Source organism: Necator americanus, chromosome X (genome assembly GCF_031761385.1).
Source record: "Necator americanus strain Aroian chromosome X, whole genome shotgun sequence".
Taxonomy (NCBI): Eukaryota; Metazoa; Nematoda; class Chromadorea; order Rhabditida; family Ancylostomatidae; genus Necator; species Necator americanus.
Window position 1 is genome coordinate 17,525,918 of NC_087376.1, and position 25,831 is coordinate 17,551,748.

A 25,831-nucleotide genomic window follows, 5' to 3' on the forward strand; every position below is an offset into this window, starting at 1 on the left:
TCCAGCAGCCATTTCCAATCAGAGTCTGTGATATTTGCTAAAATTACTTCTAAATCACAATTAAATGAGGTAAATAATGTTCTCATTACAAATTCAAAAAAGTTGTCCGTGAAATGTTCTTCTCATGAATTTTTCCGTTTTACAAAAATCGAAGTTCCGGTGAACATCAAAACATTCACCATCTGTAATCATTGACTATGACTAAAACTGTGCGTACAAAGTAGAAAATAGTGTGAAACTATTTTTGAAAAGTGTTTTGTTTGGGTACCAGTTTTGTTTCGCCAAAATGGGAAAAATTCGTGCGGCGATCGTCGTGCGTTATCAATATCAAAAGAAAAATTGTTCCGTCGGATACGCATTGAGAGTTTCCTCATATTTTCAATTTACAGCAGCACCTATGTATTGACATATTACTACTCCTCTACTACTCACTTCTTGCAGTGAGCTATCTGTGTCGTCTCTATTACATTATATTAGGTTGTTCGGATATAAACGAGACTTTTGACTCAAACATTCAAACATCACAAAATTTTTCATAACAAGTCTTTATTCCAAACGATATTCTCCACAACTATCAACAACGCTTCGCCGTCGATCATGCAGGTTGTGGATGCCGTCCTCAAAGAATTTGGTTGGCTGTGAGTCGAAGTATGATGTGACCCGAGATAGGACTTCGTCGATATTGTTGAACTTTTTCTCCCACAATCCGTGATGCATCGATCGAAATAGATGATAGGAGCCAAGTCCGGACTATACGGCGGATGCGGCAAAACTTTCCAGCCCAACTCTTCGATTTTTTTTCGATTTACGGACAGCTTTATTTTCATCACTCAGCTTATGAGGAACCCATTTGCCGCACCGATTTGTCTTCCCAATTGTATGTAAATGCTCGTCAATTGTCGAATTCGAACATCCGAACTCTAGGGCAAGTTTTCTTGCAGTTTGTGTCGGATCAGATTCGATCGCCTTCTTCAGTAATTCGTCGTCTACCACTTGAGGACGACGTCGGTGTTCTTCGTCTTCTAAGCTCTCATTTCCATTTTCAAAGCGTTGAAACCATTTGTAGTATTGACTTCGCGAAATCACATCTTCAATAAAATAAAAATAAAGAAAATAAATTTAAAAAAATACATTAAAAAATTTATTTTTATGAAATAGAAAAAATATTACAGAAATCAAAAAACAAAAAAGAAAGTAAAATATACACGAAAACGCCAGGAACAAAATGGAACCAAAACTGTCCAAATTGCTGTTTGAAATTCGTAAAGTTTCGAAAGTCTCGTTTATATCCGAACAACCTAATATATTTTTATTTTACTTGCAGCAATACAGATTAATTCTTATTCTAGTTCTACTTATTAACATCTACTATATTATAATTTACTATTTTGATCTATTTATCAAGTGGAGAATTTGTTTCTTTGATTTTATCTATTACGACTATTTTTATTGCTATAAGAGCGAGTATGCTATAAGAGAAAGAATAAGATGAGGAAACTGTTTTTAGAAGGGTTTTTTCCAACTACATGCTCGACACCTGATTATGAGTTTTCGGAGAACGTTTTGTCCCACCGGAGTGAACTAGAGAAGCCTATTTCTTGTTGACGACTCCAAATCGCGTCCCTTGCTCCCCGTTCCCTCCGTTGCCCGGTTTTGGTGGCACCGGGGTGCAGGATACAATAGTACCACGCCCGTTCCTAGCAAAGCGGAAACAGAGAGTCTATTCCTTGAATCCACCTGCGTCTCGGGGCAGGCAAAGGTCGCTTTTGGTCCGCAACTATACCCTATCGCTACCTGGGGATGCTCCTCGTAGTCTCGAGACGAAGCAACTGTGATCCTTCCAAAGAAGGAGATCTGTGCCATGATCTCATATATCTTGGGTATGTGGTATGTTTCGATTTCGATGATTGCATTTATCTGTCGATAGCCTTTTTCAATTATGCGAGCATACAGCATGAGTTCTATTTGTAGCTGGATTTTTAGGAGTACAACTTGAAGGCTCCCAAATCAAGAAATCTTTGTCATACGTCTACTTTGGACTTCTATGAGTATGGAGAATGACTTGAAGGAAGAATTGAAAAGAAGGATGAGAGGAGCGGGCCAACATTCATACCCAGGGAAGCTACGGGCCAATTAACGTACCAAGAGCTCCGTGCCCACCTGTTCGACTTGATAGGTCTCCCCGCACTCTGTTACGCGATGGAGAAGTGGGCAGACACCGTTGCCACATCTAGGAAGCTACCTACTACCCACAGAGCCTTTGAAAGATGTCTTCTGAGGTCTAAGCGGTGCACACAACACCTAGCATGTCTTCACGGCTGTGGGTTAAGAGCAATCTCCCAACATCGCGACCCAGCGGAATATATGTCGAAAGCAAAACATAGGTGGGTCACATTGGATGACAATGGCGAAAGACTGCACCTACATGACTGCCTTCTGATATCTGCTGGCTTTTGTTGGAATAAAGTGTGACGTCATTTGAGTTAAACATTCGCACCAGCACAATGTCACTTCTGAATGGACACTATAAGATTTTTCCGATTGAAATCCTATATGGTTATACAGAATTTGACCAAACTGACGAACAACACTGTCTCACTCATAGTCATAGTAAGTTTCCTTTTTATACATGAACATTTGTTGCATGGGAACATTTTTGTGAAAAAATCTGTAGGCACGAGCAAGAATGCCATTTCCTGAGCCAAAACATCAGTGTTGAAAAAAAAAACAAAAAAAAAAGAAAAAAACATGAGTGTTTTAAGACGACTAGATAGGAATCCCTTAGCTTTACTCAAAGTTTAACATAGTACCCATTGTTGGTGTCATTTATTCTTCGTAGCTATTAATTGAAAGAATATGCGCAGATAAAATGAAGCACATGTCTTTCTTGTTTTATTAAAGCAATAATAACCAGATAGAAGACATAACTACATTCTTTTTTTAAAATGAAAACTTGAGCTTTTGCAATCATTGTACTATATTTAATTGGGGAAATATGAGCGTAAATTTGTTCCAGGATATGTTACAAACCAACGAAATTTATGAACTGCACAAAGTTTGTACTTGTGCAGTGAGACAAGAAAAGTAGGTAAACAGACAGAGAATAGCGAAAATAAAAAAGAATGTGTCTTAGAGATTCAAGAGAAAGGAAACAGGTCTAAGAAATTCAGTGTTAAAGTTACTGGAAATAGAACATCATATTACTTCTTAGAAATAGAATTTAGATGTGTTATCTGACATGTTATAGTCGTATTTATCGACAAATCGATGGGCGCTCAATACTACATTGGGGAACAATCAAACTTGATTTTATATCTATGTTTCCCTGAAACTTCCACAATTTGGAAATATTATTTAAGGTATGAGTTTTCTCTTTTTTCTCTTAGCAATAAGCACAGAATGATGTGCTGACGTGAAATAACGTGAATATCATTATCTTAGTGATGAAAATAGCACTCTACGTCAGACCACGTAAACTGTTGGCTCGTATTATATTTAAGCAGCCGCTTGCATTTTACAGCTTTCTGTCGTCGGTCTTCCATTTCGACGCAGTGGAATCCGTCCCACCCACTGTTTAGCTTTAGACAATGTGAAAAGGTAGAGTGCTGACCTGTCAAGTGCAGGCGATGGTTGAGCACCTCACCGGTGCAGAGTTTTGCATCATCAAGGGTATTTTCGTCATACACACATACTACATACACAAACACACACACACGGAGTAAGCGCGTTATTATGAAGCATGATAGCTAGTATAGCTGTAGCTGGTGTTGTTTGCTGAAAGATTGCCGCTAGTTTGTTCATTAGCGTTCGAGTTTATTAGACCTAGACCCTGCTGTATTGTGGTTACATAGACGATTGTTGCGTAGTCTGCTCAAAACAAGCAGAATTAGACACGTGCTTCAATCTTCTCAACCCGCAGTGTCCGCACATTAAGTTCACAAGGGAGAAACTGATAGACAACTAGTTGGCTTTATTAAATGTGCACATTTACTTGTGGAATGAGATGTGGAGGACTAGGTGGTAACGGAAACCCAATAGCAAACACATCTTAATCCACTATCTTTCTATTAATATTATTATATTAATGCACTATCTTTCAGCGCATCGCAGCAAAATGGAAAGATCTGTTGTAGGTAACATGTTCAGGACGGCGGCAAGAGTGGCATCGAGTAGCCAGGAGAAGACATGATCTGTAAATCTGGCTTATAAAGTGCCTATACCCAATGGGTACCGAACTGGAGATGGTGTTACTTGACAGGCTCGACATCCCTCTCGAAGATCCGACGTAGGGATGGCTCAGAGAAAATCCCGCTCTTTTTACCTCACATATCTGGTGATATGAGCAGAGCGGTACGGAGCTGTCTACGAAAAGCAGGACTAGAGAATGGCATGAGGATTGTGGAAACACGTCCAGCCAACCTCAAGGGTCAACTGGTGCGTAATCGTGCGTATGGCCGACTCTGCACTACTCCCAGCTGTGTGGTTTGCCCTTATGGTAGAGAGGGTGATTGCATGGTATCAGGAGTGGTGTATCGTATCACGTGCAGGTTGTGCGGTGACGATTATATAGGGTAAACGGGACGCCCATTGTGTATTAGGGTCAAGGAGCATCTAGATGGACTCGCAAAATCAAAAACCTTCACCCCACTTGGAGCACACCGTAGAATATGTCATCCAAACTCCGAAGTAGAGGTAGATGTTCGTATATTATCCTACGAGTCCGAAATCACAGCACGCAGAACGCTAGAGGGCTTTTGGATAAGCGCCAAAAGTCCAAAAATGAACAAGAAGGATGAGTGCATTGCGATCACAAACGAGTTATCCCCGTATCAAGACCTGTGCAGGTTTTGATCTACGGGGAGGGCGTGAGGTCTCTATAAAAAACCCTTGTGACTCATAGTTGTAGTACGCGGTTGTCTTTGGGGAACGGTAAAGCGGGTCCCGGCGGATTCTTCGCAAATGCCTCCGAGACATTACGTGCCCAGTGGATATGCCGGCGGATACGCGACCATACTTCGAAGAGGTCACGTTCATGAAGACGCAGACAAGCGTCTTGGATGTTCTTCTAGCCACAGAGATGCAGAAAACTGCGCAGTTACAAGGAAATATGCAAAAAAGAGTGGTATGAGCTGTCGAAATTACCGAACAAGTCAAAGAATAATAGTGTTAGATAGAATTAGAATACATGGGATTTTGTATGGTGTTCTAGTAAAGAAAGAGAGTGAGTTTGTCTTTATATCACCCTCAGAAAGTCTAGAAATTTTACCAAATTTGAACTCTTTTTCCTCCTGTAAGTTCCAAGAAGTCAGAGATACAGAAGGTCAATCTGTTCAGAAATAAATTAGGCTAAAAAAAGCTTGGGAGTTACAGAATAACGACAATTCTCATTACTGTTACTTTTGAGAGCTGAAATGTTCCGTCTTAACAAAAATTTTTATCCACGTAATTTGAAGCAATTAGATACATTCTTATCTTTTAGTTCACGTGAGGATTCCTGATGCTTCTGGTACGATTACAGAATTGAGATCACCTCACGTCAAAAAATTGCAGTGAATGTGTTTGATTCTCCAAAACAATTTAGTAGATGGTGAATTATGTTTTAGCCGGTAATGCAGCGTATGATTAGCGGTAGGTAAGCAGAGTCAGCTATTTAGGTGCCAACGAAAGTGAATCTCTTTGGAAAACGCACCATCGCTAATTGACCTGACGAAGCATGACCGGGGCATGCTCGAAATTCCGCTGGGACCCTCTATACACGCACCCGTGGTCTTTTGCGTGATCAGATCTAGTTAATGAGGTGAGCACCAGCCGATCTGTTTCTGCTTGAGTTTACCTACCTATCGTTTGAATGCTTTCTGTAGGGTGATGAGGGGCTTGAGAGAATAAATCGCTAATGCCGTTGATTTTTTCCAGGCTCTGACAAAGGCGATAACGCCGAAACGTTAGCTGTTGCTTAATAAAGGAAGATCAATACCAATCTTGGCTACAGATCAAGAAAACCAATTAAAAACTACGTTTCAACATGCCAAGATTCAAAGACAGTCGAAAATGGGCAATAATAATAATATAAGATGTTTAGGCATAGACGAGATATCGCTCGTCAGTTACACTTGTCCGTGTGTTGGAGAACTTCAACCTATTATCTGCAGTAAGGAATACAAAAAACCCCACTAAAGGGGATTGTTCACTCGGGCTTACAAGTGCTGTGCAAAGAGCATGGCCTGTTGTCTTTGTGGGGAGAGCAAGTTTGTCGTTTTCCAACTTAACTATGGACCTTCAGTCGCCTGACGTTTCGGCTATTTCGTCTCTTTAGAGATGAAATGCTAAACGGGATGTTCGGTCGCTGGTTGTACGCACTTATCGCCCTTTGGTGTACCAATGAATGAGTCACTTTATCTGGTATACCGAAGAATGAAGATGCATGTTTGCTGTTTTCTAGTATTTCTTCTCTTCATTTTTTGGAGGCTGCACTGGCACTTAAAAATAATCACTATAATCTACAGTTTATATATATATATATATATATATATATATATATTACTTGAATTTTATCACATTCTATTATCTGATGTTATTAACAACACCAAACACCGATAAAAAAACTCACGTATCTCACGTCGTTCGTCGATTTGAATAGTTACAGAGTGTATAGGATAAAGAATAAATGTATTTGTATAAAGTATTTGGCGTTGATAAATCTGCTTGGAATGGGCCGCCGAGTTCACTTTAATACAGAATCGTTTGAAGTTTAACAACGGGTAACTAACCTGTACAATGACTGACGGGGCTAGCCAATGTGTGAAGTCAAGGCGTGGTTACACTAGGGCGGAATAGAACCTCCCATCAATCATGCTGCAGCCACAACGGTATGTCTTTCCGACTGCGCTACACCAAGTTTTTCTTAGAGTTATAGTTATTCTTAAATTTTGTCACCTTGATCACCTTGATAACCTTGACTCCCGTTGATCTCCGAAGTGGTCGAGCGGACGCCAGTAATTCTTCCATTTGTCCCGATCGCATGCCAGAGTCGCCCAGTGGTTCCTCCTTTCGCATAAAACCACGAAGAGCATCATAATTTTCTTTGAAGGACTTCGTGAAGAAATCTGAGCATTGGGTCAGCGGTCTTCTTGTAGTGCGCTCAATATCGCGGTAAACCCAGTCGCTCACTGTGCTGGTCCAACGGTTATCGTTAAAGCTCATTACGTTTCCGGCCCACCTTATTTAACTTTCCTTGGCAAACGCGACGGCGTCTCTAATCTTCGATCGCTAACGTAGGAGAGGACTTCGAATCCCGTCCCTCACTTGGGTGAAACGGAATACTCTTAGCATCACTCTCTCAATTGCGCTTTCAATGACGCTCACCGCGTTTTCCTCCTGCTTGCGAAATGCCCAGGTTTCCGAAGCATAGGTCAAAGCAGGAAGCACAGTGATGTTGAAGAGGTGAGCCGAGTGTTCCTGGCCTTCCTCACTATATGCTCGATGCTCTTGTATACTTCGCAGGCCACTAGTTTCTTTCTGCCCAGCTCGGTGGTCAGGTCTTTCATCATGTTCAATTCCCGACCCAAATAAACGTAACTGCTGCATTCGGATATGTTTGTTCCGTTGAGCGTGAATGGGGCATCCGAGACCCATTCGTTCCGCGTGAACATCGTCTTTTGCAGATTCAGCTGAAGACCGATGCATCCACATGTTTCCTCGAATTCGGTCAGCATTCGTTCCGCGCGACTGATGCTAGGTGTTATCAGATTGTATCACCCCGGCGGACCCCTCTCTTCACGTCAATGATGATATTCTTGTAGAATGGCGAAATTTCGGTCGTAAAGTTGCTGTACAACTCTCGAAGTACCTTTATGTACTGAACACCTTGGTTTTCCAAGGCCTCCATGACCGATTCCGTCTCAACTGAGTCAGAGTTAGGGCGATAGTTGCCGATGTCATGTGGGTCTCCCTTTTTATGCAACAACACGGTCTTGTTGGTTTTCCACTGCTTAGGAACCTTGCATTTGGACGTGTAAAGAGCCTTGCAAAGGTGTCGATGAGTACTGGCGGAAGGTTCTTCAAGTGTTCAGGTCTTATTCTGTCGAGACCGGATGCCGTACGATTTCTTACCGACATAATAACATGTCGTACTTCGGACGGGAGAACAGAGTAGAAGTCGTAGATGATATTCTCCAATCCCTTTGTCGATGCAGCGGTTGTTCTCTTCGGGTTCTGGAGAGCAGTCATCCTCGTCTTGCGACTGGAGAAGTCTCGACGGGCATAGCGGATGCTTTTTCCCGCCTCTGCAGCTTCAGCCAGCACTTCCGATCTTCTCTCTTCAAGGTCTCTTGGTGGTTTTAAAACTCTCAGCCCTCTGCGTGCAGTCGTGAAGGTGTTCGACAAGCCGGTCATATTCCTCGTCTATGTTGTCCATTGCGGAATCTTCCCAAAAGCCGGCGAGCGTAGCGAAGAGATCCCAGTTAATAATAGTTCTGGGATTTTGCTCTCTGAACTTGCGGCTTTCTCTTTTCTCCTTGTGAAGGAAAATCTTCCTTGTAGGGAGCGATGGTCCGATTCCGTGTAGAACTTTGGCGCAACAGCGACGCCCGTCAGGCAGAACCTTTTATTGACGATGATGTGGTCTATTTCATTACGGTACCCTCCACCGGGTGACTCCCACGTCCAGCGTAGACATGAGGGCTTCTGGAATTGCGAGTTCCCATGGATGGTATTAGTCGTCATGATGAACTCGGAGAGCCTCTCCCCTGGTCGTTCCATCGTAGGCCGTGGGTCCCGATGTGAAGTTCCTCAGGCGTTCTTCTTGGGCCAACTTTGGCGTTGAAATCACCAATTATGACCTTGTAGAAGGCATGATCTTCTCGGTAGAACTTCTCCAAAGAGCTTCGACTCCTTCTTCCTCGTAGCTTGGTGTTGGAGCGCAAGCGACGAAGATAGTCAAAGCTGGTGTTGAACCACATCTTCTCATCTGCAGACGTCCGATTCGGGTCGTAAGTTGTTCGAAAGAGTCGATATTCTTTGTCATACTCCTGTTTACGAGGACGCCAACCCCACCAGCACCTCTACTTTTGCATGTTCCTAAGAACAGTTCTTCTCCATTTCCATATACGGCGTTGAGAGGGTGACGTCGTCTCGTCTCGGTCAGTCCGATGACGTCGTACTTGATCTTCTTGGCTTGCATCATCAGATCTTCGATGGCTGCTTCCGATGCAACCGCATGTGCGTTATAAGTACAGATCATCATCCTAGTCCTTTTCCCTTTCGGTAGCCTAGATAACTACTGCAACCCTCTCCTTCCTGGCACTATCTTATCGGGCTTTCCTCCGGAATCAGAAGACTCTTTCTTACTACTGTAACATGCGTGGAATTTTACATCCTATGGGCAGGTAGCAAGTCTCTAGTCTTATGAGTTTTTGGGAGAACGTTACATTCTTCCGAAGTGGTCTGGTGGAGCTTATTTGTTGTGGGCGACTCAAAACCGCCTCCCTTGCACCTCCTAGTCACTTGAATGCAGGCTTTTGGACCCACGTGCGGATTACAAGAATTTTATGTCAGAGTCAGACCTGGCACAACAGAGACAGGGAGTCCATCTCCTGAATCCATCTGCGTCTCAGGGCAAGCACAAGGTCGCTTTTGGTCCGCAATTAGCCTTCTATCAACCGGGGGCGCGTCGCGTAGCCTCACGACTAATCGGGTGTGATCCTTCTAGCGAGGGAGATCCGCGGGAAGTTCTAATATCACCCGAAAAGACTACCTATTTCCACAGAGAAGTCAACAAAAAAAGAAGTCACAACTACTCCTAAAAGATGAAGAATTCACTTACAATTAGTTCCCAACACATTGAACATGGATCAAGCAAAATAGCCGAAAACCTTCAGATTTTGTGCTTCTTGTTACGTCTGAATGATCGCAAATTATTTCAAGATGGCAGCACCTGAAAAAAAATATTTCAGGTAATTTTTCATAGGAAAATGTTTACTCTGCAAAAGAGTTATATCATTTTCTTTTGGGACCTCCTAATTTTTTGGAATTTAGATGGGAATTATCCAAAATTCTCCGACTTTGTGAATTTTCCCATCTAAGTTTTGAGAGAACCATACAGCCAGAAAAGGTGAACTTCTGCACATGGATGTCTTTTTATTCCCTATATCCGAGTATCCACGAATCTCTCTCACTAGAGGGATCACAACCGGTTAGTCGCGAGGCTACGTGGCGTGTCCCCGGGTGGCGGATAGGGGGCTAATCGAGAACCAAAAGCGACCTTGTGCTTGCCCAGAGGCGCAGATGGATTCAGGGGATGGACTCTCTGTTTCTGCTGAGCCAGGACTGACTCATGACATCCTTGTATCCCGCACGTCGGTCCGGCCAAAAGCCTGCAATCAAGTGACTTGGAGGTGCAAGGGAGGCGGTTTGGAGTCGCCTCCAACAAATAAGCTCCACATGTCCACTCCGGGAGAACGGAAGTTCTTCCAGAAACTCATGGGACTAGAGGCTTGCAACCTGCCCATGGGTTTTAAAATTTTACGCAAAACAGTAATAGAAAAGAGTCTCCTGATTCCGGAGGAAAGCCTGGTACGGTAGCGCCAGGTGGGACGGGGTTGCAGGAGTCATGTAGGCTACCGAAACGGAAAAGGATTAGGATGGCGATCTGTACTTATAACGCATGTACGCTTGCATCGGAAGCGACCACCGAAGATCTGATGATGCAAACGAAGAAGATTAAGTACGACGTTATCAGTCTGACCGAGACGAGACAGCGCCACCCACTGAACGCCGTGTATGTTAATGGAGAAGAACTTTTCTTAGGAACATGCGAAAATAGAAAAGTTGGTGGAGTTGGCATCCTCGTCAACACGAGTATGGCAAAGAACGTCGACTCTTTCGAAGAACGTACTACCCGAATCGGGCGTCTGCCGATGAAAAGATATGGTCATATCAAGATAGGAAGAGGAAGAAGTCCAAGGTTTCTGTATGGACCTAAAAGTTCTACGGAGAAGAACATTTTTCAACAAGATCATTGTTGGTGATTTTAATGCCAAGATTGGCCTTAGAGGAGTGCCTGAGTGACTTTACAACGGGACCCACTGCCTACATTGGAACGAACAGGAGGAGAGGCTTTCCGAGTTTATCGTGACGACCAAAACCATCCGAAAGAATTTGCAATTCCGGGAGCCCTCCTCTCTACGCTGGTCGTGGGAATCACCTGGAGGAGGGTACTGCACCGAAATTGACCGCATCATCATCAGTAAAAAGTTTTGCCTGAAGGATGTCGCTCTTGTGCCAATGTTTTATACGGGATCGGACCATCGCCTCCTTCGGCGAAGGTTTTCCTTCACATGAAGAGAAGAGAAAGCCGCGAAGTTCAGAGAGCAAAGTCCCAGAAATATCGTTAACTGGACTCTTCGCTACGCTAGCCGGCTTTTGGGAAGATTCCGCAATGAACAGCATCGACGAGGAACACGATCGGTTCGTTAAACATCTTCATGGTTGCATGACTCCAGTCCGAAGTACGACATGCCATTATGTCGGTAAGAAATCGTGCGGCACCCGGTCCCGACAGAATAAGACCAGAACTCCTGAAGAACCTTCCGCCAGTACTCATCAATACCATGGCGAGGCTCCTCACACGTTACCTGTCGAAATGTAAGGTTCCTAATCATTGATAAACCAGCGAGATCGTGTTGTTGTACAAGGGGCGATTCACATGACATGATAACTATCGCCCAATCTGCTTACGTCCTTCATTTGCAAGCTCTTTACAAGGGTGATCCTTAATAGGATTGAAAAAGTCTTGGATGAAGCACAGCCAGGCGAGCAAGCAGGGTTCCGAAAGGGATTCAGCACGATTGACCAAATTTACAATGTTGGATGGAATTGCCTTATAGACTAAAGCAGGAGAAAATGAAATGCCATTGGAATCAGTCTCTTCGTCAAGAACGGTTTTCATATTTGTTAGTATCTCAACGGGTAACTCTTGTAAGAAAAATCGAATGAAGCCCAGAAAAGAAAGTCCATGTTTACCACAACAAAGAAATCTATAAATTTGCGAACCAAAGGTGCGACATTTGTAATCACTGTTTTGGAGAATTTCTATACGTACCCTTTCACTGCAGTGAGAAATGAAGAGGATAAAATAATCAAAAGAAACACATAGCGGATCTTTTCCTTCAGAGTTACTCACTCAATACAAAGGGTATGTAAAAATCAAGGGTAAAGGAAAACATAAACAAAGCAAGTAATATCCCTCCAGAAAAGACCTTAAACTACCTGAAGAGCCTGTTATGTCCTGTCATTATCCTTCCTAATTTCATTACTAACCAACGCCGGAATTCTTAGGAGTGGGCAAAATTTAGATTTGAAAATACGATTTGAACGCAAATACAAGCTTCTAATTTCAAATATACTTCTAGAGTTTGTTTTTGACAAATGTGTGGCCTAAAAACGGGCAGAAGTTTCTCCAACCTTCGTTAATTACTTCCACAACTCCGCATTCCTGCCACTGGCATATCCTGCGGATACATCTCCGTGGAAGGAAGAGGCTTTTATGAGATTTGCGCTAATTTCTCAAAACTGGACGAAATGTTTATTATACTCATAGTTGCATTTGTACATTTGTTAATTCAATGGCTTTCTTGATTCTGAGGATGAGCCATTTTTGGTTTTCAACGAATGGTGATAAATTCCTGGTGGATTTGATCCAACAGTGCGAAATTTCACTGTCATTAAAGACTTTCACCGAATTGCATATACCCTTACTAGCAGCTAGTAGAGTTTTTGAAAGTCGAAAACCCATCAGATTGGCAATCATTTCGAGACGAGGTATAGACAGCTTGGTTTTCTAGGAGTCAGCCATGTTTTTCCACTTATCAACGGTGATACCTTCCTACTATTGTCATGGCGAACGTAGATACATGTGGCTAATCCCTTTCCGCTAGCGTCAGCGAATATTCAGAGGCTGCTGCTAGTCTCTGATGTACCAATATACCTAACATCAGTCATGCGGAACGAATGCTGACCGAATTCGACGATACATGTGGATGCATCGGTCTTCAGCTGAATCTGCAAAAGACGATGTTCACGCGGAACGGATGGGTCTCGGATGCCCCATTCACGCTCAACGGAACAAACATATCCGAATGCAGCAGTTACGTTTATCTGGGTCGGGAATTGAACATGATGAAAGACCTGACCACCGAGCTGGGCAGAAAGAAACTAGTGGCCTGCGAAGTACACAAGAGCATCGAGCATATAGTGAGGAAGGCCAGGAACACTCGGCTCACCTCTTCAACATCACTGTGCTTCCTGCTTTGACCTATGCTTCGGAAACCTGGGCATTTCGCAAGCAGGAGGAAAACGCGGTGAGCGTCATTGAACGCGCAATTGAGAGTGTGATGCTAAGAGTATTCCGCTTCACCCAAGTGAGGGACGGGATTCGAAGTTCTCTCCTACGTTAGCGATCGAAGATTAGAGACGCCGTCGCGTTTGCCAAGGAAAGTAAAATAAGGTGGGCCGGAAACGCAATGCGCTTTAACGACAACCGTTGGACCAGAACAGTGAGCGACTGGGTTCCCCGCGATATTGAGCGCACTACAAGAAGACCGCTGACCCGATGGTCAGATTTCTTCACGAAGTCCTTCAAAGAAAATTATGATGCTCTTCGTGGTTTTATGCGAAAGGAGGAACCACTGGGCGACTCTGGCATGCGATCGGGACAAATGGAAGAATTACTGGCGTCCGCTCGACCACTTCGAAGATCCACCGGAGTCAAGGAGATCAAGGTGATCAAGGTGACAAAATCTAAGAATAACTACAACTCTAAGAAAAAAGTGTGTAGCGCAGTCAGTAAGACATACCGCTGTGGATGCAGCATAATCGATCGGAGGTTCGATTCTGCCCTAGTGCCAACCACGCTTTGACTTCACACAAGTCATTGTACAGGTTAGTTACGCGTTGGTAAACCTCAAACGATTCTATTCTAAAGTGAACGCGGAGGACCATTCGAAGCAGATTGATCAACGTCAAACACTTTATCATTTATCCTTTATCCTATGCATTCCGTAACTACTCAAATCTACGAACGACATGAAATACGTAAGTTTTTTAGGTGGGACGGACACGTGATGAGCTTTAACGACAACCTTTGGACCGTGATCGACTGGGTTCTCGATTAAGCGTACTACAGAAATTCCTTGGAAGAAAAAATCGGTGCTCTTCGTGTCCCATGCGAAAGCAGAAACCATTGGGCGACTCTGGCACGCGACCGGGACCAATAGAAGGATTACTGGCGCCCGCTCTACCAGTTTGAGGAACAACGGGAGCCAGGGTGACTAAAGTACTTACACGCTTGACCCTTCATCTACGTGAACGAGACGGGTAGTTTCGTGTATGCACACATGTGATTTTCTAATATTTATTGTAGATATGTACAGCACACAAAGATGGGGACATTACAAAAAGGTGAACAGGGATGGGATAGAGGGCTGGGTGACCTCGGTAGACAGCAAAAGCTAAAATAGTGCATCGAGAAGGAAGAATGCTTGACAATAGCACTCGCCATTTTTCTCCGCGCTTCAACGTTCAAAAACCTCGAAAACGGTTTACACTCCGGTCGACCCAATTGTAGCCGGTTAATTTTGTCCTTTTTTGACAAAAGAACTAAAATAGGCTGCTGCAAATTGAACAACAGCATATTCTCCACTGTTGTTTTCCCCCATCGTTTCCAACAATCTTCCCCTTCGTTAAATGGCTTTTCGATGCCTCTTACTGTTTTTTCCATGCGTTTCTAAGTATTTTTTGTTCTTTTTGAACTTTCCACGCCCAATTCGGCGGTCTCTATGCATGACGTTAATCGCCGGAGCAGGTTCAACAGGCTTATCTAGCTTGATTAATTGCAGCAAACGGAAGGTGTCGAAAATGCTCCATTTGGTCAACTTGAAAATTTATTCCAACGATGTGAAAAAGCAAGAATCAACAGAACTAGAAAATCACAATGAAAATGTTTTGGAGAGAGGAAACCTCTACCGATGTTATATAATGCTTTGTAAAAACTTTTTATAATTACATGCATTTTACACTTTGGACGAAAACACTTACAACTTATTCCTCAATCCAATATTTTTGAATTCACTGTTTTTAGTTTGTTCAACAATTTTTCAGGAGCTATTATGCAGTTGAACAGTGAGAACAGTCCAGGAAAAACGGTGATACGGTTCTAAATAAGCAATTTCCTCCATGTAGACCCAGGCAAGTGTGTTTTAGCATCTTTTGATGTCTCATTTCACAATTCTCTTTTATAGAAACAGAAGAGTTTTATTGAGAGTTTGTCAAAAAAGATGGTAGTGTACATGTCCATACTGAAACGGTTGAACAAATTGAAATTGAGATGAAGCTGACATTGAAAGCAACAGAGGATCTGTTGTACTAATTACATTCGTTAATTACGATGTGTGTTCGTCATCTACAATGTTCCTCAGAAGATAGAGCGAAAAGAATCCGTACTGGGTAACAAAGCCCGTTTTTATTCGGAGTTGGGTGATAAATTAGATCATTCCCTTTGACCTCAGTTCCACCACTGCGTCAAAAATGTCAGTTTGCGCAAACTATGGTTGGAACAGCACAGAGTTTTCCTCTGAGTTAAATTCATTCACAACGCAACGAGATTGGAAATTTTCAAGACAAATAGTCGTAGGATTTCTTTACTAACTGATGCGCTTATCTATAAGCAACCAAGTGTTGTCTCTCAATCATGATTCCTGATACGGATGCGGAGATAGCGCTAACTTGCGTTTCCATTTTTACGTGCTATTTCGTGCGTGGCAATTCAAGTGGGTAGGCCTGCTAGTGCGACCTTGCCCTTGTTTTCATCACAAAGTTGCCGACCCACCTATGTCTTCTCATACTCTTTCCAAAGACACTCCGGATATTGAGGTATATAGCTTCTTTCAAAATATTGAGCCCCTTTCATTTGACAGGCACTATCTATGTAGTAGATCATTTCACAATGCACAAAGACAACAGGATTAAAGTTAGAAGATGCAGCTGACACTTGATGCTTCTTATGCTGTTCCCATTGGATACAGCTTCTAAGAAGTCTTTGTTGTTTACTGGTATGGTATATATTTGTAGTATACTTACGCAACGGACAAGCTACACTGCCATTCTACAGGACAGTGCTTTGATGTCTCATTATACTTTTTCCCATTATTTCACACCAAGAATGATTGGAGCAGAACAGGGGAGAGTGTATTCACCCCACTACGATAAAATGACTGCAGAACACTACTAGAACATGAGTGAGATATACATGCGTAGAGCCTTCTTCTCCGTTCCCCTTCTACAATTCGATAAGTAATTTGAATTCGTTGTTCTTAACAAAGAAGAGGGAAATTCCAGGCTGGAAGAAAGACGCGATGATGAAATGACTCTGACGAGGTGCTCTCCATTCTGCGTCACGTAACTTTATCTAAAACGAAAGAGTGACACTAGGCTGATCCAACTTATTGACAGTCTGCTGTTGCACGTATGCGGAACACATAGTTCCCAAACACCGTGAGCGTGTTGAGCGTGTAGAAGCAGCGGACGCAGAAAGACAAACGTAGCTATTTCTTCCTGCATCTACATAGAATGAGCCAGCATTAAAACGCTTTGGAGAGCATATGAGCTGGGCTCAGCTTCTACACAAAGCTCACTTTGACTTTTGCGCCAAATTTTTCAGAAAGATAAAAGAAAAGTTTGTTCCTCGCATCGCTCTCATCGCTTATAGACATCATGTCCGCAGGAGTTTACAGTCCACGAAAAACAGGTACATGCATGACGACGCGATACGATCTCGGTGAAAGATTGCAATTAACATTACGGTATTCAGAAAACTCCCCGGTACCCTCTTCTTTTTGCTTGTTATGTCTTCAACTATTTTCATTCATTTTCCATTAGTTGTGTCGTTTGTTTTGCTCCTCGAACGCCTCTAAAATCTTATTTGTATGGATTTAACTCTTGTCTCTTTTCTGTGCAATTGTGTATGATTAGCGTTTGTTGTAGTCAGAATCATGGGAAGATGTTAAAATCCGTCTTTGAAGAAAGCTAATTATACATGATTACACGAATAGGGTAGAGAAACCTAGTTCTTGACGTTTTGGAGGAGACAATTTGAATCACCAAAAATTACTGAACTAACGAAAAAGGTTTTTTTTTCTGGTACTGGTAAAGTGAAAATGGTGTACAATTAAATTGGAAATTGGACAAAAATTAAATCCTTACAAACAAGTTATGAGAAGCGTCCTAGGAGCAAAACAAACGATGAAACTACTGAAGGCAAAAGTAGGTCGGGGGAGTTTTCCACATACTGCAGATGGTGCTCACTGCGCGCCTTCAATGGAGACACAAAGCCTCTCTACGTTTAACACTGACTGCATGCGCCTATCATTCCTGCTTGGCCATGAATGCAGCCTGAACTGAGCAGGGACGTATGTTAGCACATGCGAGTGCATTTTTTACACATTGCATCGTTTCTCTACCGTTCGCAACGTCTTGCACAGCTCACATTTCTCCACAGCTACTTTGTGGCGAATGGCCCACAACTTATATCAATAATTTCCTCCATTTGTGGAGTTTGTTAATACCTAGCTAGAAGAAGCTTCCTAGCTAGAATAACATTTTCACTCGCTTTTTGCCAGCCGTAAGTGTTTATTTTCAAGAAATGCTACATTTGAATAGTCCTCATTCACAATCATTCTACAACATACATTCATTTCATACGATTTTAGAAAAGTGTGTAGATACTGTGAATATACTCAAGACCTAGTATTAGAGAGTACACACATAACAGTACAGGACTTCGCAGCAGTGAACCACACAAATACTACACCTACTAAAACCCTTGTTAAATATGGTCTATTTCATGTAGGGAGTATCATTTAGGGAGTACTAACTGGACAACAACTTTCATAGCCCTCCTTGAAACAACTTGAATTTCGAATTTCTCTTTCTAACGAAGCCAGTTAGCTAAGCTTCCAAGTTGATTATTCGCCTATCTGCAGTTACGGGGATCAAAATTTGATCTAAATTTCTCCTATTAGAATTCATATTTACTTTTTCCCGGTTGCTTTCTGTTTTCTCAAAACTATGTTACTTGCTGTTCTGTCCAAAGTTAATTGAAAAAATCCAAACATTTATTAAAATGCACAACTTTTCTCAACTAGCCCTCAGAAAACCAGAGGGTCTCTCAACAAGATAAGTGAAAAGTTTTGCAGCGCAGACCGTTGTCTACGAAACGCACCCTTGCTTGGTCTTTTTCCCCTTTTATTCATTCATGTCTACTTCAACCAGTCCAGCAGCCATTTCTAATCCATGGGTCTATGTTATTAATTAATGTTGCCTCTAAATCACACCTGAATGCGGTGTTCACAATTTCCTCCGTTTTACAAAAATCACGATTCCGGTGGGGATCGTCTGTAATCACTGCCTGTAAGTAAAATTGGAAATAGTGTGGAAATACTTTTGGAATATTTTTTGCTTCGGTAAATGTTTTTCCATTTTGCAAAACTTGAGAGAAGATCCCCTCACTTTTTTGCAAAATATAAAAACAACTATTAACTGGAGAGTGTAATGGTTTGACCTGTATTGGGCTTCGGTAGTTGACAGTCTCGCTATATGTGCTACGCGGGATACAACTTAACAACTTTATTGGCACTCCCTCAAACTTGGGTAATTAAACCAAATAGCATTAACAGTAACAAAGACAAGTAATGCATGAAAGAAAGAAGAGCGAGCAACATGATAAACAACATGAAGAGCAAGAAAAATGGCACAATGAACTCTCTACGGCTATTTATACGTTACAATCAGGGCGGAGTAGACTGTGGCTATTTATGCGTTACAATGAGGACGGAGTAGACTGTTATGATATCCTGCACAAAGAAACACTAGATTGGCCTGTAAACATCAATCATCGACAGACAGACATTGCTACAAGACACGAGAAGCAATTATTGAGCTAATTAAGTAGTATCACGTTCTTGATACTCCCACCCGCGAATAGTAGAGGGTTTGTGTGAATTTGATGGAGAGCCGGAGCTTCCTTCTCGAACTACAGCGTGTTACGTTGGGGCGTTGAAGTCGTCCTCGATCATCTTCAGTTCCTCACGCAGATTCGAGTATTCCCTTTCCCGTGCATCCTTAAGCCCTGGTAGCGGGCATATGGCCGAATGATCTTCTTCCTTGCGACAGTACCCACAGCGTCTTACCGCTCTGCGGCATTCCGAAATTCGGTGGAGTGTGTCCAGACAGCGTGTACATCTGACCATCCTCTGGCGTTCTCTTGCTGTCCTATATGTCGGACAGCTGTCACTGTAGTGTTGGCCCTTAACGTCGCAGAAGGCACACCTCAGGAAGCGGTCTCCGTCGCGCAAACTGCTATGGCGCGAGAAGATTCGGTTTGACATTCGTGATGATTTCTTAATTTGGTGAAGGAGCTCTGCCATGCGGTCTCTTATTCATTTCTTTCGTCTGTGAACATTGCGGTGAGGCGATCTCGACCTTGACCTTTGTATTTCATCATTATCTTTTCTTCCAGTGGTTGTCCATGTCTCTTTATCCTTTAGTTGCGCCGAGGGTTCTTCTCCTTGGTGGTCTGGCACGTCCGGTTGACTTTGCTCCTCATCGCCATTTAGGTCTAATAAGTCTCCTTCGACTTCACCTTCAGGGGGTTTCATTTGATCGTCGATTCTCACTGCTGTGGAATTATCAGGCATTGGAGTTTGATCGCATTTGTGAGCCGTCGATATCAGGTTTCGATTTCTGGTCTCCATGTCTTCTAGGAGGGTTTCGAACGCTGTTAGTTTTTCTCCAAAGCGTGTGAATTTCTGTCTGATGGTGTTCCCAAATTCTTCCATAAGTCGCTGGGACTCAGTGAAGGCCTTTAACGTTTCCACGTGTATGTTCTGGCAGTCTTCATTTTTGATCTGTTGTATCGCTTCATGCATCTCCGTTTCGATGCTTCTTTGAAGCTCATCCAAAAATTTGAGCTCTTTCTTCGTGAATTCATTAACGAAAGTTGGCTTAAGTGAGATCCCGTCTATTTCCTGGTCGTAAAATTCAATCCTTAAGCTCTCGGGAAGGGATTTTAAGAGCATTAAAAATCCGCACGCCTCGCAGCTCATAGTGATTCCTTGCACCGTGCATATTATTTTCTCTCTAATACATTGCGCCCTCATTTGTAGGTTCTGTACCTTGTGCTTGTACAAGGTAGCTTCCCTCTTCGCCAAAACGGTTGGACGCTGTCCAAATAGCTCTGCGTACTCATTTGATAAATTACTGGATCTCATAATGTTGAGAATTAACTGAACGAACTGTTTGATGTTTCTTTGGACTTCGTTCCGTTGGAAGTGTTGGGGCGAAGCGAACGCAGGCTCATTTAAATCGGAGTTGCTCTATCAGTCGTTGCTCCTCCTCCTTGCGCCTTCTAAGTAGCTCTTCATAGGATTCGTTATGAGTGTCCATTGTACTAAAAGCATATTGAAACTTGTATGTTGTTGATGGCTTAGCTATGTACATGCACTTTGTAGCTGAATTGCACTTCGTTATTCGACTGTTATAGCGTTTTCGTCGCTATATTTTGTTGAAATGAAGTGGGCCGCTTAGTTGAAAAAACATTCTTGGAGGAGAAACATGCAATATATATAATATATATAATATACAATAAATATAAATAATATACAATATATATATTGTATATTATTTATGTTATATATATTTATTATATATATATAATATACAATAAATATAAATAATATACAATATATATATATTGTATATATATATATATAATATACAATAAATATAAATAATATACAATATATATATATATATATATGAGAAGTTTGATGGCGTTTCAGGCAATTCGTGCAAGGCAATTAGTGTAGTGGACACTTTGCACAATAGACGTCCACCTACAGTCGTGAGGTAAAGATAACTAATCAAGAGTGCCAATCCGATAATACGACAAGGACTGTTTTGTACCAATGCCAGTACACGTTGAGTATGTGTCCAGCATCGGGCCAGTCGAAGTCCGACGTTACGTTTTGTGTGTGCGTACTGATTTCTTTGAGTCTCGTTTGTAAAGTGTGTATGTATCTGAAAGCCTATGATGTCAAAGTACTTTGTGGTAGATCCGCATATGTCGGAACACTTAAGGTGTACACGCGCATTAGGCAGAAGAAAACGGAGCGTAGATTCTTCCTTGTAGGGTGAACAAGGGATGGTGAACGTGTCGACGCCGCGTCTATTTCTGCATAGACGGCAGTCGAACTTGAAGAACAGGTTACATTTGCACTTGCGCCTCTGTTGTACCTATAGCATCCATACATGAAAGTGTTGTCAACTTCGCAGATCTCGTCTGTGATATCGACTATAGTGTCTTCTATGGTTTTCTTTATGTTGATGATGATCTCGGCCGAAATTCCTTGACTTATTTGCGCCATGACGTTGTTACTCTGATACTGCAACTTTAAGAACGGGAACGTTACAGGGAGGACATTTCCTATTTTTCGGAAATTTTTGTTAATGTCCTAGTCTTGGCAGTGACATTTCACCAAGATCTCGGAGGGATCACATTCGCAGGAGTCGAGGAGGTTGCAATGAAGTGATTGTGCGGCCTCCAGTGAAGGACACAGTGAGTGTAGGAGTGTCTCAAATGTCCAGAGAGAGATGGTATGTGCGTTCGAAATAAACGTTGTGCCTAGTATGGAAAGGTATGACCATGAGAGCAAGCTTAAGGTGACGTCCATAGAGGGTAGTTGAACTGGTACGTTACGTCGCAGACCGAGAACGTGGGTGGTGAATTTTTCGTCTGTTGGTCGTTTAATTTGCACCTTCGCTTTTACCCTCTTCTGCCGTGCGGAACATGTGAAAAGTTCGTAGACATCATTGTCTCGTTGTGCCAGGGTAATTGCTGGAGAGCTCCGGAATTAAGCTGCTGGCACTGATTCCTGCACATTTGTTTTCTACACAAGACCCCGTATGGGAGCATCTTTTGCTGTCTACCACCTTTTGAACAATGTTTCGTGTGTATAGTGGAGAACTTCTTTAGCACATTAGTCGAAGATCTGCCCAGTTAAGTCTCATTTCAAGAACTGTGGAGTGATTGCGTTGTAGTCGAACACACGCATCCCTCTTGAATGGATTTATTTTTTAGTCCAGATGCTGTTTCTACTTTGCATACAGTTTGTCCGGAGGTTTTGACACAGGTTTTTAAGTGAGGAGGAAAAATGTTTACTGTTTGGAAAGTCCAAGCATTGACAATTGAGCCACACAAGGCAAGAGCTTCCAAAAGCTGGTGGCACCGTCTTTGACGTCCTCGTTCAAATAGGAAGACTTTTGCTATGTTTGTGAAGATCACGTGCAGTATCACATAACACATTGTGTAGATTCCTTGTAGTAGTATTCTGATTGGGCGTCCAATTGTTACCGGAACGTAACATATGGTGTATCAAAATGCTATGAGTAGGTATAGAAGAAATCCTGCACTGGCTATTGTAGACACTCGCCAGCATTTTGGATTGAAGATGTTTTCTGAGCAAAGTGTGAATTTGACGGCTGGTCAGAACGGTTGTGCTGGATTGCTGGTCAGAACGGTTGTGCATAATTATATAGGAGATCAGTAATAGGAATCGATACGACCTGGTGGATTGGTGGCGTGTTCTCGGTGATGCAGTAGTTGTCCACGCAGAGTTCATAAGCTTCAGCGTTTGGGACTTAACGTAAACGCCTTCTGGTCTGCATTCGCTCATATGATATGTTGACGAGTTGTCGCTTGACGACGAACTGGGATGGGATGCTACTATGGCTGTTGTGACAATAGCCATTAGAAGTTGAAGGTAGTTTAATGGAAGGCAGCCTGCTGTAAAAACTCGGCTCGTGTGCCGCTGAAGGAACAATGCGGTCCTGATGAATTGATCTTGGACGCAGATTATAGCGTGGATGTTCCCGAGTTAGATTTCGCACTCCTTCTTGCAACTGGGTTGCGTTGTCTTGAGCATTGTCATGATAGTTTTGTGTGGAGTCCTGACATCCGCTTATTTCAAGTGGGACCAGTTGATTTACCGGTCGACGCATGAAAGTGTTTTTGCCGCAGAAGACTTCAGCTTCTCGTATTTCACCGTCGCTACTTTGTACCAGTTTGATAATCCTTCTAACTTCCACTTGTTTCTTTTCTGACAGGAGTCCATTATGAGAACGTCTGCTCCTATCGTCAGTTGACGGTGCATCCTCTTTTTTTGCTCATGTGATGTCGGTGCTGTTCTCGCAAGGCGGTTAGATATGCATAATTCCATATTTCCATATAGTAGCGTTCGGAAAAAGCGCACGATGACTGTAATGCTCTAACTGACTGTAGACGAGTGTTGAGGCGAGCTACTTCACTGGCTTTGTAGTAAGATGGATCAACTTTCCTCGAAATTTGCGAGTGGAAGTATGATGTCCATCTCGTTCTGGATAAAATCGATTGGGTGCAGACATTGCAAAGTGTCTTTATAATCAGTTTCTTGATAAGTCAGCGGTCGTGTATTGAGACATGCTTCAATTTCTGTAAGTAAGGGTAGTAGTTGATCCATTGTTAGGATACGTCGTCTAATCGATTTCAACATTGAGTTTTTTATTGTTTTTATCAGGCGTTCTCAGTTCATCAACTGTTCTCCTGTAGCTTCAAGGCTTTGATTCAGAACCTGGTTTCCCAGGAGAAACGTGGGTGCATTGTCACAGGTTACTGTATCCGGTTTACCTCGCCTAGCAACGAAGCGTCGGAAGGCATTGATAAACTTCTCGGCTGTTCCATCAGGTACGAGCTCGAGGTGAATCAACCTTGTGACAGCACATGTGAATATGCATCCATATACATTAGTTTTAACCATGTCTTCTCTAAATACTTTCATCGGGCCATAGTAGTCTAAGCCTATATGTTGGAACGTGCCTACGCGTATCACACGATTTGCTGGGAGGTCCGTCATTTCAGGATATTTGTATATAAGATTATTCATCTTCTGGCAGGGTATGCACTGGCGTACTCGTTTTTCCACTTGTTGTCGTAGTCGTGGGATCCAGTACATTTGTCTAACATCTGACATAATGTGCGGAATGCCTTCATGGTATATTCCATGCGCATCGTCGATGATTAAGCGGCTCACATCGGTGTTTGGCCCAATGATGACAGGATTTTTTGCGAGTGTATTAAGATCCGACTTGTTGAGTCGTCCGTAAGCTCACAATAAACCGGCCTTATCTAGCTTCAGATTTAAATTCTTGTTTATAGTGGTTGTCGATGTGCATCATCTGGTGATTTCTTATGAGCACATGCTGGGTATCAAGGATGTCTTTTGCTGAGAGGGGATTTCCTCGTTGGTCGCTTAAAAGCCACGAAAGATGCCTCTGAAGTTTGCTTTGTAGCTCTCCTCGAAGGCGTGACGTCGTGTTTTTGAGGACTCTCTGTGCATAATCGAGAATCCTTTTTGCCTTTGAATAGAAGCTGAAAGTTGCAAGCTCGAGGATGTCCGTTACTTAGTCGTTGGTAGCATTCTCTGTAACTCGTATATGCATTTCAACCAAAGAAGGAAGTTCTTCTCGTTCGTTCTCTGGAATTGAGTTGGCAAAGTTGAAGTTGAATTGGCAAAGTCTCGAGCAAGTTTGTTTTCAGTGATCTGTTTAAGGGGTATCTGGTCCACCATGTGCGAGTTGAGAATTGGTTTTTCCTTAGGCCTCTTGTACCACAGTCTGATAGGTTATGGCTTGTATCGACGTAACCAAATTGTACCAAGATTTTGGATGAGTTTAAATCTCGTACAACATTTTGCACCTCTTTGCGGTTTGCTACAAAGACGCCAGTGGTATGAGTATTCGGAGATGCGATCCATTCAGTGCAATTTCGGAGTCAGATAGAATAAGGATACGATCAATATGGATTTCATTGGTGAGACTTTAAATGACATTGGAAGACAATCGTGTTCCAATGGTAATAGCATTTAGGTCAAATTTCGGAATAGTGATTTCCCGTTTTGCGTTTGATACTTTCGACTTGGCCATCAAAATGTGTGATTTTGTGTCGCTAGATAAGTATGTACATGCTGCCGTCGCTATAGAACTTGCATCTGTGTGCGTGATGAGTGTATACGTTTCGTTGGATTCAGCAATCATTCGAGGGATTTTATGTTGGAATCTGTTGATGCTGCTTATGAGCTTGTGCCACTGCTGCGTGTTCTCCTGATTCAGTGGCTCGCCGCAGTCGTATTGGTGTTTCCAGAGCTGCTGTTGGAAGTGTTTAGCCTTAACTAATAAAGGTGTATACCATCCTTAGGGATCGTATATTGAAGCAATTTGTTGCGCTACTGTGCGTTTGCTCACGAATTCTTTTTGTTCTATAGAGAGCTTTACCATGAATTCGTCGTTGGTGGAGGTCCATGGGATCCACAACACCTTTGGGTTTTGATTTGACAACTAGTCACAAGTAGCAATGGAATCTATAGTTTCAGTGCTATTGGAAACGAATTCGCGCAAATTCATATGTAGTTCCGAGAAGATCTGCTTAAATTGAGTATACTTTCTTATTGCATCTTCTTTCGTCTCAGCACGAATGAAAAGATCGCCGACATAGACATTTGCTGAAATTTCTTCTGCAAACTCCTTTTCCTCGACAAAATTCTTTAAGTGGTAAAGAATAGTTGCACTTAGTAGAAAGGACGATGCGTTAATTCTGAATGATACGCGAGTGAATCGGTAGACAGCAAAATTTTCTGGAGTTAATTGTTCATTGATCGTTTTTTATCCAGAGACACCTAGTGAAATCTCCATC

At 42.5% G+C, this 25,831-nt stretch overlaps 12 protein-coding genes across 15 annotated transcripts; 5 read left to right on the top strand and 7 right to left on the bottom strand.

The window, feature by feature from the left end:
- Positions 1–750: 750 nt before the first annotated feature.
- RB195_023814 (uncharacterized protein) lies at positions 751–7,200 on the bottom strand (the record flags this gene model as incomplete). 2 transcript variants are annotated; one of them, XM_064211372.1, is made up of 5 exons in its annotated part: positions 751–1,088; positions 2,422–2,513; positions 2,600–2,696; positions 5,838–5,952; positions 6,943–7,200. In XM_064211372.1, 5 exons carry the CDS (start codon positions 7,198–7,200, stop codon positions 751–753), a joined length of 900 nt encoding a protein of 299 aa, XP_064067253.1. The 2 variants fall into 2 exon arrangements, with proteins under 2 accessions (XP_064067253.1, XP_064067254.1); XM_064211373.1 differs by lacking the exons at positions 751–1,088; positions 2,422–2,513; positions 2,600–2,696; positions 5,838–5,952 and having other exon boundaries at positions 6,886–7,200.
- Positions 7,201–7,266: 66 nt separating this feature from the next.
- Positions 7,267–7,689, bottom strand: RB195_023815 (uncharacterized protein; the record flags this gene model as incomplete). The annotated part of the gene is made up of 1 exon (XM_064211374.1): positions 7,267–7,689. One exon carries the CDS (start codon positions 7,687–7,689, stop codon positions 7,267–7,269), a length of 423 nt encoding a protein of 140 aa, XP_064067255.1.
- Positions 7,690–7,848: 159 nt separating this feature from the next.
- Positions 7,849–8,391, bottom strand: RB195_023816 (uncharacterized protein; the record flags this gene model as incomplete). Its single annotated transcript, XM_064211375.1, has 1 exon — positions 7,849–8,391. One exon carries the CDS (start codon positions 8,389–8,391, stop codon positions 7,849–7,851), a length of 543 nt encoding a protein of 180 aa, XP_064067256.1.
- Positions 8,392–8,400: 9 nt separating this feature from the next.
- On the bottom strand, positions 8,401–8,757 carry RB195_023817 (uncharacterized protein; the record flags this gene model as incomplete). Its single annotated transcript, XM_064211376.1, has 1 exon — positions 8,401–8,757. The coding sequence occupies one exon, from the start codon at positions 8,755–8,757 to the stop codon at positions 8,401–8,403; it is 357 nt and encodes a 118-aa protein (XP_064067257.1).
- Positions 8,758–8,830: 73 nt separating this feature from the next.
- RB195_023818 (uncharacterized protein) lies at positions 8,831–9,241 on the bottom strand (the record flags this gene model as incomplete). Its single annotated transcript, XM_013452379.2, has 1 exon — positions 8,831–9,241. The coding sequence occupies one exon, from the start codon at positions 9,239–9,241 to the stop codon at positions 8,831–8,833; it is 411 nt and encodes a 136-aa protein (XP_013307833.2).
- Positions 9,242–10,281: 1,040 nt separating this feature from the next.
- On the top strand, positions 10,282–10,578 carry RB195_023819 (uncharacterized protein; the record flags this gene model as incomplete). Its single annotated transcript, XM_064211377.1, has 1 exon — positions 10,282–10,578. The coding sequence occupies one exon, from the start codon at positions 10,282–10,284 to the stop codon at positions 10,576–10,578; it is 297 nt and encodes a 98-aa protein (XP_064067258.1).
- A 59-nt stretch (positions 10,579–10,637) lies between these two features.
- Positions 10,638–11,024, top strand: RB195_023820 (uncharacterized protein; the record flags this gene model as incomplete). Its single annotated transcript, XM_064211378.1, has 1 exon — positions 10,638–11,024. The coding sequence occupies one exon, from the start codon at positions 10,638–10,640 to the stop codon at positions 11,022–11,024; it is 387 nt and encodes a 128-aa protein (XP_064067259.1).
- Positions 11,025–11,263: 239 nt separating this feature from the next.
- Positions 11,264–11,644, top strand: RB195_023821 (uncharacterized protein; the record flags this gene model as incomplete). Its single annotated transcript, XM_064211379.1, has 1 exon — positions 11,264–11,644. The coding sequence occupies one exon, from the start codon at positions 11,264–11,266 to the stop codon at positions 11,642–11,644; it is 381 nt and encodes a 126-aa protein (XP_064067260.1).
- Positions 11,645–13,034: 1,390 nt separating this feature from the next.
- Positions 13,035–13,451, top strand: RB195_023822 (uncharacterized protein; the record flags this gene model as incomplete). Its single annotated transcript, XM_064211380.1, has 1 exon — positions 13,035–13,451. One exon carries the CDS (start codon positions 13,035–13,037, stop codon positions 13,449–13,451), a length of 417 nt encoding a protein of 138 aa, XP_064067261.1.
- Positions 13,452–13,517: 66 nt separating this feature from the next.
- On the top strand, positions 13,518–19,433 carry RB195_023823 (uncharacterized protein; the record flags this gene model as incomplete). 2 transcript variants are annotated; one of them, XM_064211381.1, is made up of 3 exons in its annotated part: positions 13,518–13,775; positions 15,823–15,924; positions 19,278–19,433. In XM_064211381.1, the coding sequence occupies 3 exons, from the start codon at positions 13,518–13,520 to the stop codon at positions 19,431–19,433; spliced, it is 516 nt and encodes a 171-aa protein (XP_064067262.1). The 2 variants fall into 2 exon arrangements, with proteins under 2 accessions (XP_064067262.1, XP_064067263.1); XM_064211382.1 differs by lacking the exons at positions 15,823–15,924; positions 19,278–19,433 and having other exon boundaries at positions 13,518–13,913.
- A 54-nt stretch (positions 19,434–19,487) lies between these two features.
- On the bottom strand, positions 19,488–20,318 carry RB195_023824 (uncharacterized protein; the record flags this gene model as incomplete). 2 transcript variants are annotated; one of them, XM_064211383.1, is made up of 1 exon in its annotated part: positions 19,488–20,318. In XM_064211383.1, the coding sequence occupies one exon, from the start codon at positions 20,316–20,318 to the stop codon at positions 19,488–19,490; it is 831 nt and encodes a 276-aa protein (XP_064067264.1). The 2 variants fall into 2 exon arrangements, with proteins under 2 accessions (XP_064067264.1, XP_064067265.1); XM_064211384.1 differs by having other exon boundaries at positions 19,488–20,153.
- A 3,348-nt stretch (positions 20,319–23,666) lies between these two features.
- On the bottom strand, positions 23,667–24,095 carry RB195_023825 (uncharacterized protein; the record flags this gene model as incomplete). The annotated part of the gene is made up of 1 exon (XM_064211385.1): positions 23,667–24,095. The coding sequence occupies one exon, from the start codon at positions 24,093–24,095 to the stop codon at positions 23,667–23,669; it is 429 nt and encodes a 142-aa protein (XP_064067266.1).
- Positions 24,096–25,831: the final 1,736 nt, after the last annotated feature.